The sequence below is a fragment of the Oncorhynchus masou genome, chromosome 15 (assembly GCF_036934945.1).
Source record: "Oncorhynchus masou masou isolate Uvic2021 chromosome 15, UVic_Omas_1.1, whole genome shotgun sequence".
Classification (NCBI taxonomy): domain Eukaryota; kingdom Metazoa; phylum Chordata; class Actinopteri; order Salmoniformes; family Salmonidae; genus Oncorhynchus; species Oncorhynchus masou.
Window position 1 is genome coordinate 73,861,961 of NC_088226.1, and position 12,902 is coordinate 73,874,862.

The following is a 12,902-nucleotide window of genomic DNA, read 5'->3' on the forward strand; positions in this document are numbered from 1 at the left end:
TTAGATAGCAGATCTGACACGGCAGGTAATATAATTATAATATATGAAGGGACTGACTGAGTTTGGGTAGTTTAGATAGCAGATCTGACACGGCAGGTAATATAATTATAATATATGAAGGGACTGACTGAGTTTGGGTAGTTTAGATAGCAGATCTGACAGGGCAGGTAATATAATATATGAAGGGACTGACTGAGTTTGGGTAGTTTAGATAGCAGATCTGACAGGGCAGGTAATATAATATATGAAGGGACTCACTGAGTTTGGGTAGTTTAGATAGCAGATCTGACACGGCAGGTAATATAATATATGAAGGGACTGACTGAGTTTGGGTAGTTTAGATAGCAGATCTGACACGGCAGGTAATATAATATATGAAGGGACTCACTGAGTTTGGGTAGTTTAGATAGCAGATCTGACACGGCAGGTAATATAATTATAATATATGAAGGGACTGACTGAGTTTGGGTAGTTTAGATAGCAGATCTGACACGGCAGGTAATATAATTATAATATATGAAGGGACTGACTGAGTTTGGGTAGTTTAGATAGCAGATCTGACACGGCAGGTAATATAATATATGAAGGGACTGACTGAGTTTGGGTAGTTTAGATAGCAGATCTGACAGGGCAGGTAATATAATATATGAAGGGACTGACTGAGTTTGGGTAGTTTAGATAGCAGATCTGACACGGCAGGTAATATAATATATGAAGGGACTGACTGAGTTTGGGTAGTTTAGATAGCAGATCTGACACGGCAGGTAATATAATATATGAAGGGACTGACTGAGTTTGGGTAGTTTAGATAGCAGATCTGACACGGCAGGTAATATAATATATGAAGGGACTGACTGAGTTTGGGTAGTTTAGATAGCAGATCTGACACGGCAGGTAATATAATATATGAAGGGACTGACTGAGTTTGGGTAGTTTAGATAGCAGATCTGACACGGCAGGTAATATAATATATGAAGGGACTGACTGAGTTTGGGTAGTTTAGATAGCAGATCTGACAGGGCAGGTAATATAATTATAATATATGAAGGGACTGACTGAGTTTGGGTAGTTTAGATAGCAGATCTGACAGGGCAGGTAATATAATATATGAAGGGACTGACTGAGTTTGGGTAGTTTAGATAGCAGATCTGACACGGCAGGTAATATAATTATAATATATGAAGGGACTGACTGAGTTTGGGTAGTTTAGATAGCAGATCTGACACGGCAGGTAATATAATATATGAAGGGACTGACTGAGTTTGGGTAGTTTAGATAGCAGATCTGACAGGGCAGGTAATATAATTATAATATATGAAGGGACTGACTGAGTTTGGGTAGTTTAGATAGCAGATCTGACACGGCAGGTAATATAATTATAATATATGAAGGGACTGACTGAGTTTGGGTAGTTTAGATAGCAGATCTGACACGGCAGGTAATATAATTATAATATATGAAGGGACTGACTGAGTTTGGGTAGTTTAGATAGCAGATCTGACAGGGCAGGTAATATAATATATGAAGGGACTGACTGAGTTTGGGTAGTTTAGATAGCAGATCTGACAGGGCAGGTAATATAATTATAATATATGAAGGGACTGACTGAGTTTGGGTAGTTTAGATAGCAGATCTGACAGGGCAGGTAATACAATTATAATATATGAAGGGACTGACTGAGTTTGGGTAGTTTAGATAGCAGATCTGACAGGGCAGGTCCTGGGCAGCGGATCTTGTGCTCATCAGTCTGGTCCTCGACTTCTTACAGGGGTTGATGACGTGGCACTCTGAGAACAGCTTATCCACATTACCGTCGAAATACCTGCAGAGAGAAGAGGAGGAGCAGGAGGGGGAGAGAGAATTCAAGAGGGCACTAGAACAGTCTGCAGCACTCGGCCTCACCCTCTGTTACCCAGCCAAGGAGGGCCTACAGCAGCACCTAGATATTCTGCACAGATTCTATCAGACCTGGGCCCTGAGAGTAAATCTCAGTAAGACAAAACAAATGGTTTTCCAAAAACCAGGATCACAAATACAAATCAATTTAGATGTCGTTGCCCTCGAGCACAAAAACTAAAACATACCTCGGCACCACAGGTAAGTTCCACAAAGCTGTGAACGATCTGAGAGACGAGGCAAGGAGGGCTTTCTATGCCATCAAAAGGAACATAAAAGTTGACAGACCCATTAGCTAAAAATACGTGAATGCGTTGTAGAACCCATTGCCCTTTATGGTTGTGAGGTCTGGGGTCCGCTCACCAACCAAGACTTCACAAAATGGGACAAACACCAAATTGAGACTGCATGCAGAATTCTGCAAATATGTGTAAAACGTAAAACACAAAATAATGCATACAGGGCAGAACTAGGCCGATACCCACTAATTATACCCGCTAATAATCCAGAAAAGAGCCGTTAAATTCTACAACCACCTAAAAGGAAGCGATTCCCAAACCTTCCATAACAAAGCCATCACCTACAGAGAGATGAACCTGGAGAAGAGTCCCCTAAGCAAGCTGGTCCTGGGGCTCTGGGGCTCTGTTCACAAACACAAACAGACCCCACAGAGCCCCAGGACAGCAGCACAATCAGACCTAACCAAATCACGAGAAAACAAAAATAATATTACTTGAGATATTGGAATAGAATTAATAAAAAAACAGAGCAAACTAGAATGCTATTTAGCCCTAAACAGAGAGTACACAGTGGCAGAATACCTGTCCACTGTGACTGACCCAAACTTAAGGAAAGCTTTGACTATGTACAGACTCAGTGACCATAGCCTTGCTATTGAGAAAGGCCGCCGTAGGCGAACATGGCTCTCAAGAGAAGACAGGCTATGTGCTCACTGCCCACAAAATGAGGTAGAAACTGAGCTGTACTTTCTAACCTCCTGCCAAATGTATGACCATATTAGAGACACATATTTCCCTCAGATTACACAGATCCACAAAGAATTTGAAAACAAATCCAATTTTGATAAACTCCCATATCTACTGGGTGAAATACCACAGTGTGCCATCACAGCAGCAAGGTTTATGACCTGTTGCCACGAGAAAAGGGCAACCAGTGAAGAACACGCAACATTGTAACCTTTCCCACATTGTTACGTTACAGCTTAATCTTAAAATGGATGAAAAGTGTTTTATACATTTGCAAACATTCATTAAAAAAACAACTGTTTTTTTGCTTTGTCATTATGGGTTATTGTGATGTCATTATGGGGTATTGTGATGTCATTATGGGGTATTGTGATGTCATTATGGGGTATTGTGATGTCATTATGGGGTATTGTGATGTCATTATGGGGTATTGTGATGTCATTATGGGGTATTGTGATGTCATTATGGGGTAGTGTGTGTAGATTGATGAGGTGAAAAAAAACAATGTAATCCATTTTAGAACAAGGCCGTAACTTAACAATGTGGAAAAAGTCAAGGGGTCTCAATACTTTTCCGAATGCACTGTAAATAAAACCCATATTTATGTTCATTAATTTTCCTTTAACTATCTGTACATTGTTACAACACTGTAAATGTATAATGGCTAACTTTAGAACCTTAGTGAGTAATGCTTACTGTTCATTTATTTCACTTTTGTATATTATCTACTTCACTTGCTTTGGCAATGTTAACATATATATGTTTCCCATGCCAATAAAGCCCTTTCAACTGAACACACACACACACACACACACACACACACACACACACACACACACACACACACACACACACACAGTTCATTTCTATTGTAACGTTGTGTTTGGCAATCTGGATCAACACGTCATGCCAATAAAGATAACTGAAATGGAATTTAAGGAGAGACAGAAACAAGCTTTGACAAACACGTCGTCATCATCATCATCGGCGTCGTTTGAAACCAGCAGAATGAAACGAGGTCATAGAACTGGAGAAAATAAAACCCCCCGAACCGGGTCGGTATACCTTTCCATGAGCTTCTCTCTGTCCCAGTTGAAGTGACTCAGAAGGATCCTGGTGATTGTTGCAGGATTCTAACAGGAAACAGAAGAGAAATGGCTGTGTTATACACGCAACAAGTTAGCACTGTATACAGTCCAACATTAGACATGGAAAACGGTCGCTAAGCTGTAGCCGAGGACAGGTTTATAATGTTGTTGTCAGCAGTAACAAAAAAACACTTGTGATTATTGTAACATAGACGATGTGTGTGAGTGCCAGTCAAACCTCATCACTGATCATAACTACGGCATTGTGTTTTACGCAGTTATGTGATATAGCAAGAGATTATCCTTTTATTATTTTAAGAGTTATCCAGAAACGAGAAAGCTTAAAGGGATGGTGCTGGACCTATTCCCCGTCAGGAGACTGTAAAGATTTGGTCCTCAGATTCTCAAAAGGTTCTACAGCTGCACCATCGAGAGCATCCTGAATGGTTGCGTCACTACCTGGTACGGCAACTGCTCGGCCTTCGACCACAAGGTACTACAGAGGGTAGTGTGTATGGCCCAGTACATCACAAGCCATAAGACTCCTGAATCAAAGGGCTACCCAGACCCCTCTTTTGCACTGATGCTACTCTCTGTTTATTATCTATGCATAGTCACTAACTCTACCTACATCTACATATTACCTCAATTACCTCGACTAACCGGTACACCCTGTATATAGCCTCCACATTGACTCTATAGCGGTACACCCTGTATATAACCTCCACATTGACTCTGTACCGGTACCCCCTGTATATAGCCTCCACATTGACTCTGTATCAGTACCCCCTGTATATAGCCTCCACATTGACTCTGTACCGGTACCCCCTGTATATAGCCTCCACATTGACTGTACCGGTACCCCCTGTATATAGCCTCCACATTGACTCTGTACCGGTACCCCCTGTATATAGCCTCCATATTGACTCTGTACCGTAATACCCTGTATATAGCCTCCACATTGACTCTGTACCGTAACACCTTGTATATAATCTCACTACTGTTATTTTACTGGTGCTGTTTAATTATGTTACTTTTTTATTTAACACTTAAAGCATTGTTAGTTAGTAAAAAGTTAGTAAAGAGGTCAAGTTTGATGAAAAAGCTTTAAATAAAAAAAGGTTTAAATTCAGGTCATGTGACAATTGTGCAAAACCAAGGGCACTAATTCATTACTACAATCCTCTGTTTGGTTCAAAAAGCACAGCTTCAATAATGTAGCCATAGGGCTACTGCTCCTGGTGACTCTGTATATTATGACGGGAGGCGGCTACGGGACCCGACGGAAGGCGGCGGCTACGGGACACGACTACGGGACCCGACGGGAGGCGGCTACGGGACCCGACGGGAGGCGGCTCCTACGAGGCCTAACGGGAGGCGGCTATATTGTAATTTTCTGACCTGGTCTGGTGATGAACTGCCTGCTATATTTAGGAGAGAGTCTGTGTCCCAATTTCCAAAATGGCACCCCATTCCCTATATAGTGCACTACTTTTGACCAGAGCCACTATAAAAAGGGAATTAAGTCCCATTTGCGACACAACCACTGTCGCGCTGGTGTCTCAACACCGTGCCAACCAAAAACCACATTCATAAAAAAAATACAAATCGGATTTTTGAATGTAATCAGCAGCCAGCAACTGATATGGTGGTTTTGCATTTCAGATGAAGTCAAGAGAATACAAGAGGTTTGATTGTAGTGTATTACCCTGATAAGGAAGTTAGCTTCTATCATGTCATGGTGTTTAAAAAAGAACAATGGGGGCAGGTGGTCAACTGGTTGGCTAACTCTGGATCATTGCTTGCTGTACAGGCTATGTGTATGGAAACACCCCATAAGAGGAAGATATGTAGGCAGGCAGCAGTTGGAGCATGGGGAATACCAACTCCACTTGTGCTTGTGAAATCAAATTTGATTTATCATAGTCTACAACCTACTGTTTACCAAGCATAACAGTGAAATGCTTACTTACAAACCTTACTTCCCAACAACACAGAGAGAAAAATAGATAATTTTTCAACAAAAAACCCCCACCTGATTTCGCTTAATCTTTATGGGGTATTGTGTTCATACAGGTAGCATTCAGACCCCTTCACCTTTTGCTACATTACAGCCTTCTTCTAAAAAAGTATTAAATTATTTATTTTCCACACCAATAACTGTATAATTTTTTTAGAATAAGTCTGTAATGTAACAGAATGTGGAAAAAGTGAAGGGGTCTGAATACTGCCTGAATGCCCTGTGTGAACACAATATGCCATAAAGACTAAGCGAAAACAAGTTTACAATTTTTTTGCAAATGTATTAGAAAATAAAAACAGAATTACCTTATTTACATAAGTATTCAGACGGTTTGCTTTGAAACTCAACATTTCACAAATTAACAAGGCATAACCTGTTAATTGAAATGCATTCCAGGTGACTACCTCGTGACTGCCGGTTGAGAGAATGCTAAGAGTGTGCAAAGCTGTCATCAAGGCAAAGGGTGGCTGCTTTGAATAATCTATTTTGATTTGTTTAACACTTTGGCTACTCTAAAATGTCCTCACTATTATTCTACAATGTAGAAAATAGTACAAATAAAGAAAAACCCTTGAATGAGTAGGTGTCCAAACGTTTGACTGGTACTAATATATATATATATATATATATATCTCGTACCCCTGCACATGGACTCAGTACTGGTACCCTGTGTATAAAGCCAAGTTATCGTTACTCATTGCATGTTTATTATTAAGTGTTTTATTTTTCTATTTCCTTTCTCTCTGCATTGTTGGGAAGGCCCGTCACTAAGCATTTCACTGTTCGTCAACACCCGTTGTTCACCAAGCATGTGACAAAATAACATTTGATTTGAGACTAGACCTACAATACTGTACAGTTGAGTTCCCTCCTCTAGGATTTGTATGTATTTATTTTATTTAAACTTTATTTAACCAGGTAGGCTAGTTCTCATTTACAACTGCGACCTGGCCAAAAGGATTCATGCCCAGGCTTAGCTTAGAATTTAACACCAATGTTGACAATTTAAAGAGATTACATTGTCAAAAGTAAGAGTTAAATTTACATTTACATTTAAGTCATTTAGCAGACGCTCTTATCCAGAGCGACTTACAAATTGGTCTTAGCTACACCAGGCTAGTTAGGGTCTCTCTCTAGACCAGAGGCACTGGACCATGGTTTAAAATGTGTTGTTGTTATTGCTGAGGTTATTAAAGACATAGACGAGGGGCCGTGGGGCACGGTCAGCTGAGCACATCCCAATGGGCAGTTTTACAAAATGATAGTAATGCTGGTGGGGGGAATAGGCTACTGGGCAGATACTTTGATCACAGAAGGGCTGTGGGAGGCACATAACTAGCTAGCTGACGTATACAGCAATGTTTCACGGTTAATGAAGCTAACTTTAACTAGCAAGAATATTTGAAAGAGACATCGAGCTAATCACCTTGCCTAGTTGACGTTCATTAGCTTCCGGTTGCGAGTTAGCTTCGCTACCCAACCTTAGCTACCAGCCGTTAGCTACCCGGCCTTAGCTACCCGCCCTTAGCTACAAGCCAGATGGCGAAACAACTTTAGTCGATAACATGCAAGATACGAACAAACACATTGTCTTCAGTTAACTAGTCAGCTAATCTAAAACGAGCCGTTTAATTTGTACGGTTAGTCTAGCTAACAGCAGGGTAGGTGGCCTGTCAACTTTCCACCGTCCCCGGTCTTTCCTACACCGACACGCCTCGTAATACCTCACCTGGATGACCTCGTTGACCTCCCTGATACACTCCACCATATGCTGGAGTATCTGCTCGGCAGTCAGCACTTCGAAGCGGTAGTCCTCTTCCTCTTGCCCGGTCCCATGACCACTTCCCCCGGTCTCCAAACCTTCGTCCCGTTCCCCTCCGGCCTCGGCGGGATCGACCAGTTCCACCTCGTCCTCGCCTAACTCCAGGGTGTCTTCCCCCGGTTCCTCTGCGCCGCTGTCTTCGCTACATTCGTCCTCGTCGAAGTCATAGTTATAACCTTCGTCTGAGTCCATTACTCGGTTAATAATCGAGAATGTGACAAACCGATGTAGATGCTTGGAATGGGGCAGTTTGCTTGTTATGGAATGGCTCCAAACAACAAAAAAACAACAAAACACACACGGTCGGTCTTGTATTTTTGTTCAGTTGTAGTGAAAATAACAACAAATGTCGCCGCTAGATGAAACCGCGCACAAAGAGACGCGGCGTCGTGACGCACGTCAGTTGGATGACTAGGGGCGAATAAAAACAGGGTCGTGGCTAGAAGGGATCCAACTTTTTGTCAAATTAACGTAAAAAAGTGCAAATTCTTTGCATTTCAAAAAAAAACATTTAGCTAACCCTAACTCTTTTCCTAACCTTAACTTAATTCTCCAAACCTGCTACGAAACGTAAAATATACTAATGGTGATCCATAATTAATACAAATCCATTAATTAATATAAATACAAATCTGACGTTATTTTGACAAAAGCTGAATCCCTTCTAGCTATGACCTAAAAAGATGCTTACAATGTTTTGTATTTTATTATCCGTGTTTTAAATAAAGTAAATTAAAATAATATTTTGGGGTTTATTGAGTGCAGCGCAATGTTTATTTATTTATTTGTAAGTCACTACGGAAGTTCTAGAGCGCAGTTACATTTTGCTTAAAAGCATTTTAAAACTCCATGGGTTGAAGTAGTAAGACATAGATGTAATTGTTGTAAAAAAAACTGAGTGTGCTTCATTTACTATCATCCTAAATTAAAATATTGAATTATTTTGTCACATTTAATTTATATTATGCCAATTTCCTCAATGTGGACAGTTTGTGGTACTGCATTTTCACCGCAGAATTACACATCCTTTTTGCTTCAGATTGGTGACGTTCATATAAAAGTTTACAGTCATCACGAATACAGTAAATTGATTGCTTTAAACAGATTCATATATTTGGCTTGGTACTTCAGGCGCCTGTCCGTCTCAGGACATAAACGTCTCGGCATTAAAAGTCGAGGGCAAACAAATTCACGGATTTGACAGTCATGCTATCAGTAAAATGAAAGCCAACCTCTTTGTCACTTTGTAGAACTACCTGTGAGGTGATGATTCATTCAAGTGAAAAAAAAGCAGCCACCCAAAATCTCCATCTGACGTTCTAGAATTTAGATAACTGTCTTCAACAAATTGTCTTCTAACCAGTGATGTGAAATAGTGTTTGCTTAAACAGTGCATACACACCAAACGTTTTGCCCCTGTGCTATTGATTTCAACATGTTATAGCTGGAAGTGATTAACACATATTTTTTTGTTGTTGTTACATTTAGCGACAGATGCAATTTTCTGGGGGGTGGTTTGGGGAGAGCAGTGTGTTTGTTTCCTGGTTTATATTAACTCTTTTTCAGGTTTTAGCTATACAATTTATTCCATATAGTCACATGTCCTCATCTGCTTGCATGCTCCTCCCCTATCAAGGTGTTTTGGTACTTCCCTTATGCACTGTGTACTTTCTACATGCTCCTCCCCTATCAAGGTGTTTTGGTACTTCCCTTATGCACTATGTACTTTCTGCATGCTCCTCCCCTATCAAGGTGTTTTGGTACTTCCCTTATGCACTGTTTTTCAGTGTGCCAACCTTTACTATACCACAGGTCAGTAGCAGTGTAACGGACTCTCCACCTTGCATAGTGACAATAGTGGATCGGTTGTCCAGATCTGCAGTAGGCTAACTAGCAATCATACCACACGGAAAAACGTTAAAAGCTGCATACATTTTCTATGATATGCAGTGGAGAGGCATCATGAAAGAACAGTGAAGACAGGAGACACAGCTGAACCTGTACACTACTGCTACTCGCTGTTTATTATCTCCGCATAGTCACTTCACCCCTACCTACATGTACAGATTACCTCTAACGTCTTACACTTGTTGTATTCAGCTTTTCACAGTAACGTCTACACTTGTTGTGTTCGGCGCATGTGACAAATAAAGTTTGATTTGATTTAATTTGAAACATCTCCCCTATTGATCTTGTTTAGGGACAATACAAGTATTCCACTGAATGCACTGTCTGTTGCAGATCATCATTCTCCCAAGTCGTCCTATAATAACGTGGCCACATTATGCTCCCAGCAGGCCCAGTTATTCAGGAAAGCTTAACACGTGTTCAGCCTTCTCTCCAATCAGAGCGACTATTCCTCGAGCACCTAGAACCTATATAACGCTAAAATTAAATATTGCCTAAATATGTATGTTATTTGACTTTTGAAATGTATTCCCTTTTATGTGTGGCATTAACACAACCAGTCGCAATGTTTTAATCTGATTAGGCTACTTTAAATGTCTCCTGTAGGTATGCACACATTCTTCCAAAATACACTATATATACCCAAGTATGTGGACACCCCTTCAAATTAGTGGATTCGGCAATTTCAGCCACATCCGTTGCTGATGGGTGTATAAAAATCAAGCACACCGCCATGCAATCTCCATAGACAAACATTGGCAGTAGAATGGCCTTATTGAAGAGCTCAGTGACTTTCAACGTGGCACCGTCATATGATGCAACCTTTCCAACAAGTCAGTTCGTCAAATTTCTGACCTGCTAGAGCTGCGCCGGTCAACTGTCAGTGCTGTTATTGTGAAGTGGAAACTTCTAGGCGCAACAATGACTCAGCCAAGAAGTGGTAGGCCGCACCATCTCACAAAACAGGACTGTGTAAAATTAATCTGTCCTCGGTTGCAACACTCACTACCGAGTTCCAAACTTCCTCTGGAAGCAACGTCAGCACAATAACTGTTCGTCTGGAGTTTCATGAAATGGGTTTCCACAGCCGAGCAGCCGCACACAAGCCTAAGATCACCATGCGTAATGCCAAGCGTCAGCTGGAGTGGTGTAAAGCTCCTCGCCATTGGAAATGCGTTCTCTGGAGTGATTAATCATGTTTCACCATCTAGCAGTTTCTGGGTTTGGCAGATGCCATGAGAGCGCTATCTGCCCCAATGCATAGTGTAAACTGTAAAGTTTGGTGGAGGAGGAATAATGGTCTGGGCCCCTTCCAATGAAGGGTGAAAATAAATCTTTACGCTACAGCAAACAATGACATTCTAGACGATTCTGTGCTTTCAACTTTGAAAAGGCCCTTTCCTGTTTCAGCATTACAACGCCCTCTCCCTTTCCTGTTTCAGCACTACAATGCCCGCTCCCTTTCCTGTTTTAGCATTACAATGCCCTCTCCCTTTCCTGTTTCAGCACTACAATGCCCTCTCCCTTTCCTGTTTCAGCACTACAATGCCCTCTCCCTTTCCTGTTTCAGCACTACAATGCCCTCTCCCTTTCCTGTTTCAGCATTACAATGCCCTCTCCCTTTCCTGTTTCAGCACTACAATGCTCTCTCCCTTTCCTGTTTCAGCACTACAATTCCCTCTCCCACAGAAGCCTGGTCCCGTCCCTCAAGTCAGTGAGGCAACACAGGAAGGAGCAATGGATGGATTTTTTTTTTTAACCTTTATTTACATTTACATTTAAGTCATTTAGCAGACGCTTTTATCCAGAGCGACTATTTAACTAGTTAATTTATTTCCAACGCTGCAATGACGGGACACACACAGCATGGATGAACGTTCATTAGTCGACATGATATAAATAGCACTCCCACAGCAATTCTCCATCAATCTGGTGACAGTGTAGCCTAGTGGTTAGAGCATTGGACTAGTAACCGAAAGGTTGCAAGTTCAAATCCCCGAGCTGACAAGGTACAAAATCTGTCGTTCTGCCCCTGAACAGGCAGTTAACCCACTGTTCCTAGGCTGTCATTGAAAATAAGAATTTGTTCTTAACTGACTTGCCTTGTAAAATAAAAAATAATATACAAACAAAAAAACTATTGAAATGTCTAACAAGACCATTGTGGATTTAACCATTTCTAATAATTCCTAATTTACTATAATAAAAATTAAATTGTTTCCATGTGTAATCTCACATTTCACAACATCATAATAAACCATCATCCATTTTAGTATTCAAGATGTCTAAAATGAACCTGACAAATGACTCGATGTCCCCATCTTGTGGCGAAGAAATACAATACACCTAGAATATACAACATATTTTCCTAAACGAACAAAACCAGGCTAATACGCTGGCTGGGTTCATTAAACAAATACTTTATACATTTATCATAAATTACCTGCAATGATGGGACACACACACAGTATGGATGAATGATCATTAGTCAACAGGATATAAATATGACTCCTAAAGAAGATGCATTTTCCAGTTTTTCAGAAAACTGAGATTTGAAACCAACATCTAGTGGAAAGCCTTCCCTGAAGAGTGGAGGCTGTTATAGCAGCAATGTTCCTACATCTAGTGGAAAGCCTTCCCAGAAGAGTGGAGGCTGTTATAGCAGCAATGTTCCTACATCTAGTGGAAAGCCTTCCCAGAAGAGTGGAGGCTGTTATAGCAGCAATGTTCCAACATCTAGTGGAAAGCCTTCCCAGAAGAGTGGAGGCTGTTATAGCAGCAATGTTCCAACATCTAGTGGAAAGCCTTCCCAGAAGAGTGGAGGCTGTTATAGCAGCAGTGTTCCTACATCTAGTGGAAAGCCTTCCCTGAAGAGTGGAGGCTGTTATAGCAGCAATGTTCCAACATCTAGTGGAAAGCCTTCGCTGAAGAGTGGAGGCTGTTATAGCAGCAATGTTCCAACATCTAGTGGAAAGCCTTCCCAGAAGAGTGGAGGCTGTTATAGCAGCAATGTTCCAACATCTAGTGGAAAGCCTTCCCAGAAGAGTGGAGGCTGTTATAGCAGTAATGTTCCAACATCTAGTGGAAAGCCTTCCCAGAAGAGTGGAGGCTGTTATAGCAGCAATGTTCCATCATCTAGTGGAAAGCCTTCCCAGAAGAGTGGAGGCTGTTATATCAGC

General features: G+C 41.1%; 1 protein-coding gene across 2 annotated transcripts in view; it reads right to left on the reverse strand.

The window, feature by feature from the left end:
* Window positions 1-8,232, reverse strand: part of arih1 (ariadne ubiquitin-conjugating enzyme E2 binding protein homolog 1 (Drosophila)) — a 31,296-nt gene extending 23,064 nt beyond the window's left edge. For both annotated transcript variants that reach the window (XM_064990222.1, XM_064990221.1), the window contains exons 1-3: window positions 7,723-8,232; window positions 3,948-4,015; window positions 1,678-1,822 (exon numbers count right to left, since the gene is read on the reverse strand). In XM_064990222.1, coding sequence (XP_064846294.1) covers window positions 1,678-1,822; window positions 3,948-4,015; window positions 7,723-8,007 — 498 coding nt within the window. In that variant the 5' untranslated portion in view covers window positions 8,008-8,232. The remainder of the gene's footprint in view (window positions 1-1,677; window positions 1,823-3,947; window positions 4,016-7,722) is intronic.
* Between the last annotated feature and the right edge of the window lie 4,670 nt (window positions 8,233-12,902).